At 24.9% G+C, this 6,220-nt stretch overlaps 1 protein-coding gene across 1 annotated transcript in view; it reads right to left on the bottom strand.

Annotated features, from left to right (window-relative positions):
• Positions 1–6,220, bottom strand: part of LOC107163895 (high affinity cationic amino acid transporter 1-like) — a 28,138-nt gene that overhangs the window by 18,636 nt on the left and 3,282 nt on the right. Inside the window, exon 2 of the mRNA XM_015511525.2 lies at positions 5,415–5,498. Within this exon, the coding sequence (XP_015367011.2) occupies positions 5,415–5,438 (24 nt within the window). The 5' untranslated portion in view covers positions 5,439–5,498. The remainder of the gene's footprint in view (positions 1–5,414; positions 5,499–6,220) is intronic.

Genomic DNA, 6,220 nt, shown 5'->3' on the forward strand with positions numbered 1-6,220 from the left:
TAAAAACGTATCAAACAGCTGACTGATATTTTTTAATTGATTATTTTTAATTTGTATAGAAGTTTCTAGTATATATCAATGGATAATATATATAATTTGTTGTTATTAACTAAGATTCAAATTAGTTAGCGCATGTGCAATTTACTTGCATGCATTTTGATCATCTTTATCGTATGTAAAATTATATTTTTAAATATTTTACGATCATTTTAATAACTATTCAAAACGAATTATTGTTTTAAAATAAGTTATGAAAAACTGAAAGACTTGATAAATATTCTCAGCATTAAACATCTAAAATATAGTTTCAAATGTTGTATACTTAATTACTAATAAATTACTTAAATGCTACCTAAAGAAAAAGACAACAAGTAGTTTCTAAAAATTTAAATGACAATATCTATAATTCAATACGAAAGAGCAATTTAATATTGCATTATTACTGAAATATATAAATTATTACAACTAAAACTGTATTTTATGTGTATCCAATAAAAGTAATTGTAAATATTTTAATGGCCTGATTTCAAAATGGTTAACAAAATCTAATACAGTCTTTGGACACAGTAATCAGTCTGAAAATCAAGTTACAAAAATTTTAATTTATTGAGTTCGGCTGAAATTCAACGACCTTGTGGGAAATTAAACAAAGCCACTATAAGAAATTAGTATAGTTAAATTTTAATTTTAGTGTATTGTGTATTGAATCCTTTATATACATATTTATGAATGATAAAAATATATTAGATTGTATATATTTTTATAAATTTTAATATTGATTTTTAAAAGTGTATTGGCACTCCAATTGACAGAGCTACAATTGGAAATACAAGGTCGATAAATAATCTTTAGTTAGTGTTTAAATAATAAAGTATGTGACAATATAATATTATATAAGTATGTTTGATGATATTGTGTACACTGGTATTGATGCTTGTGACCAAAAATAATCAATTTTCAAATAACTTATTATCTAAATTTGCAACACTTGCTAATCGGTATTTTTAATTTTTAATTTTTTATGTACATACTTTTTGTTTAATTTAAATTAATTTTTATTCAATCAATAGGTACTTCGTCTGAATTAAAAAATGACTAATTATAGATACCTACTGAAAACTATGTTTGCAGTATTATAGATACCTAAGTGGCTAAGTGTACTGTTTTGGTCAATGAATTCGCTACACAAGCATTGCCTGCAATAATAGGACGTAGGTATTATTTGTTTTAATTTTTTCTTTGTGTCTTGTACTAATTTAATTTATCTTATCAAATTATAATTCCATGCTAACACACAGTGCGCAAAATAATTACTATTCACAAGATTAACAACCAACTTCAATTGATTATCTAAGGCGTCAAGCTATCCGTTTAGGTACACTTGTTTACCTAATTCACAATTACTTGTTTGTTCAGTATACAGAAAACAAAAATGTGACCAGAAATCCAGAAATCTTAATTGGTCATAAGACTAGAATATCTTATGAGGAATTAATATTATTAAACGTTATACAAAAAAAATGTTATATAATTGTTGTGATAAATATTTTGTCGTTAACATTTTTAAAAATCCGTCAAATACACTGTATACAATCGAGAAAAAGAGAAAATGCTTAAAAAAATTTTTAAAATGGTGTTTTAGAGAAAATCAAAGATTACCAATCATAAGCTCAAATTTCAAAAAAACTACCTGGCCAAGTAACTTCAGCCAGAATACCTGCCTTTCGATTGAGCTTTGACGATTTAGTGAATCTTAAATATGCGCCTATAAATTTTGTTGATATTGAACATTCTTTACCGATGTTCAAAGTAGGTACTGTTAGATGATAATTTATGATAGAAAAAGTTTTCTGTTTGAAAAATTGAAAAAAAACCTTCTTGTTCAATACAATTTACAAGCTAAAAATGTATGTTAATTTTAAACATTTGAAACCAATATATTTTATTAATTATTTTTTAAAATTTGAAAAAGTTGAAACATAAATAGTAAGAAGTATTAGAAAACCCATATATTAAAATAATGCAATAATTATTGTAAATTGTTAGTTATAGTTGTTTTTTAAATTTAAAGAAAATGAATTTATTAAAATAATAGTTTTAGAAAAAATTCTTATTTTTTAATCAAAAAAATTTGTTTTAAACAGCATATCTTTTGTATTTTAGTAAATTTTTAGTGATTTTTTTTATAGCAAAAAGTCTTTTGCCTTACTAATCAGTATTATTCATGCTTAACTTTCAAGACTTTGAAATTAAAATTGCGTTTTTTATACAAATGTAAGTAACCGAAAAAAATAAATTACCATTTCCAAAATAAATTTATAATTTGGCAAATAGAACATTATTCAAAAAATTAATACTTCAAAATCTAAGTATCTACAATGTAAAAATAATTTGCTGAAAATGTATAGCTTTTATTTTTTATAGGATTATAATGTTCTTAATGACAACAAAATTGGATTTAATTAGATTTAGGAAAACTTAAAATTGTAAACTCACCAATTTTCAGACACAAAAATGTACTACCAGACTTATATCGATTGATTATTCACAAACATAGCATAAATATTAGAAAGCCTACTACCAGTAAAAATTAGGTGATTACCTATAGATGCTACATAAAATATACACGAAAAAACTTAATCGTGAAATTAATAACTTTGCACATTATCTGAAATACTATACATTATAGGAACAAATTATCTGGAATTTAGATTTACAATATTAGTTACAACTTTCATATATTTTACACTCGAATACGATATAATAAAATTAAAACAGTATAATATAAATATTATATATTAGCTCGTCTGTTTACATATTTTTCTGAAGATTTATATTATGAAACTTGGGCAAATATAATATAGTATAGCCGGGTAGAAAGTGAGATAATATTTGTTTTTGAGTTTAATCGATAGCTTTCATTTATTTAGTTACCTACCCGTCCAAATGATTCGGTATTTAACGTAGGTACAGAAAATTACCGATTTTTATTAGAGAATTAAATAAAATCTCAAAAGATTATAAGCACATCAATATTTTAAAATAATACAGACCGAGTTTACAGTCTTAATAGCATAGACAGTTTTGTAAACATATTTATTAATCGTTAATATCAACAATTTTTAAAAATGGAATAAAACTATATTAATCGTTTGTGCTCCCTTCGCGGCCCAATTCCCACTTTTCACTACCTTCGATATTGTGTGGGAATGAATAGGTACACACGAGTACACGACATTACGTAAGCATATTGCATCATGCAGTAATACACACAATTTTTCAATTCTATCTCCTACCTAAATCGAATAAAATGTGTTAGTTATAAACTAATACTTGTATGAACTTATAACCAGTTAAATCTATTCAGTATTTCAAATTGATGTTTTATGTGGATAATATAAAGTATATATAGCATCTATATGACATTGTAATTAGGAACGAAAATCATAAATTTATAAAATTTTAATGTAAGTACCGAAGGCAATAGGTAGGTACATATAACATGTATATTGTATAATATAATTATTAATTAATATACACTATTCATTTTGTAAGTGACTTAAACGTTAGTAAAAACATTCAAAAATTCTGTAGAAGATTATGACAGCTGACAGGTATAATATAGCATATAACTTAATATGTGTTACATCGCTACTTATTGTTATTTAAATGAATTTTTAGAGAATAATTTTAATTTTAGCTACAGCCTACAGTAATAGCTGTAATCACCATCAATGTCAAAATCATAAACTACTTAAAATAAATTAATGTTTCTAAAAAACTATTTCAAAATTTGTACTTCTTATTTATAGTTATCACATTATTTTTATATACATATAATTATTAATGCGGGGGCTGGAGGAGAAGTACTGGCATCATAGTTCCTCCTCCAGTCCTCGATACCATAAGGAAAAAAAAAAAAAAAAAAAAATATAATTATTAATGACAGTACCAAGAGATCATCATTTAATGAAAACGGGAGCTCTAAGTTTCAAAAAATAAATAAATACTTATGGATAAACCTGTATAAAAAAAAATGGCTACAGTCATTAGATATTATAACTCTTTAATATATTCACTATAAATTGAATTGTTATAATATCCTCAATTATTGCTAATTGATAGGTGAACGGTCCCCAAGTACAAAAAAACCCGATTTTAAATCTTATGAGACATACCTAGCTACTTCATTATTATTATTTATCTTATTTTATATGTATATATAGGGCATATAGGTATATAGGCAAAATAGATTGGCGCCATTTTCTATATACATAATAAATCATACCTATAACCTATACCTAATCTAAAGAAGTCTTCATACGATAGCAGTTCAAGTATATTTTTCATATAAATTAGATACAATTACCTTCTTCTTTAAGCCACATTTTATATTTTATATTTTATTTCGTTTTAAATCATTGCAAATTTATAAATTTTAGGAGCTAATATTATATTATCCATGTATAATAAACACATAACAGGGTAAGTCACAAAATTAAGCTACAATTAAAAACACTAAAATATTTTTATTAATATCATAATATTATGTTTATCACATAGACACTCACGAATATTTTAAAAATACAAACATGTTCTAATGCAGCGAAATGTTTTTTAAAACATAAGTATTTCCTGAAAGGTATCTCACAAAAGCAAATCCATTCAATTTAGTTTTTGATAATAATTCGGGATTCTCTTATGACCGGATTTTTATAAAAGCAATTTATAACAATTCTATATTTGAGAAACAATTTTTAGATAAAATAACCAATGACAAAATTTAAGTAAGAACTCAAAAGAAAAAAACAGTAACATTTTTATCACTGTTGATTGTTGAGTATTGGATAAACAGGATAAACTGATGTCCTCAAAAAATTTCGTTGAAAATATTCTTAAAATATAATAATTTATAGTTTTATTTCGATTATAATATAGTTACTAACTCTTTTTAATTGAAATTGTATGGCAACAACTTTAAATCAGACAAAATTATTAAATTGAGAGGTCTATGGTACAAAATAAAGAATGATACTTGAATAGCTGATGTTGGGGAATGGGAGGTGGTGGAGGTGGACAGAGCCTTATGGAGATGTATTATGCACGTCAAGGCGGTGGCCGACCTCATATTATAGTCGAAAACGGCGAGCGAGGAAAAGGAAGAAAAAGAAATATAAACTTAAATAATATCATACTAAATATAAATATTGAAAAGCACTCTTGATTCCAATTGTATGTATATACTAACTTTTCCAAATCATACATACATAACTGTTAACAATATTATTTATTTCAAATTAGCGCAGTTAAAGGATTGATAAATTAATACAAGATTCAGCAAAAGAAACAGTAAAAATAAATGTTTATAAATTACGAATTAAGATTATTGTAATTTTATATGCTCAAACTCTCACCTTATAATTTCGAAGTTCAGCCATCTTAAAACTGTACTGTCAAACGAACAAAATATTTGAACAAATTATGATTCCTTGTTCAACCTAGAATAAATATAAATAACATATTATTAATTGAAGATTAGTTAGTTAGTTAAAAAAATATGTTTATTGAGTTATAAGTTAACAAATAGTATAATATAATATCGAATACATTTAATAGATATGGCCAGTGGCGCAACTAGGGGGGGGGGGGGGGGGTGCAAAAAGGTCTTTAGCCCCCCTTGTTTTTTTTATATATACACGTAATTATTATTATATACCTAATATTATGAATTTTATGTTTTTAAATGATAAGAAATTTCCTGAAAAAATGTATAACTGTTTGTTAGTATAATATAATTTGTTATTTATCTTTGTTGAATATTGAAAAAGATTTATTCAATCTGATAAACACCGAAACTATTTTGAATAAATATTGCATGAAACCCATAAATATTATGCTGATTTCAAATGTATAGATTATTATTTAAAATTAATATTAAAATGTTTCAATATGTTTCTGATATTGTTGTAAAAAAAGAGTATTATAAACGTTGTTCATTTTTTTATTTTTGTAAAAAGTCTCAATATATTTTTTAAAGTTTTTATGTATCGATTAAAGTTAATCTATGTGTAGGGAGTGTGGGGGGCTTAGCCCCCCACGGCCCTGTGATGTATTTACAGATTTAGCACCCACCCCTCGTTTTAGAGATCTAGTTGCGCCTGTGGATATGGCATATAGAAATGAATTAGATACATAAATTAAAATATTATAATGTTAACTA

The sequence above is a fragment of the Diuraphis noxia genome, unplaced genomic scaffold (genome assembly GCF_037042655.1).
Source record: "Diuraphis noxia isolate RWA-SAM2 unplaced genomic scaffold, SU_Dnox_SAM2 contig0001, whole genome shotgun sequence".
Taxonomy (NCBI): domain Eukaryota; kingdom Metazoa; phylum Arthropoda; class Insecta; order Hemiptera; family Aphididae; genus Diuraphis; species Diuraphis noxia.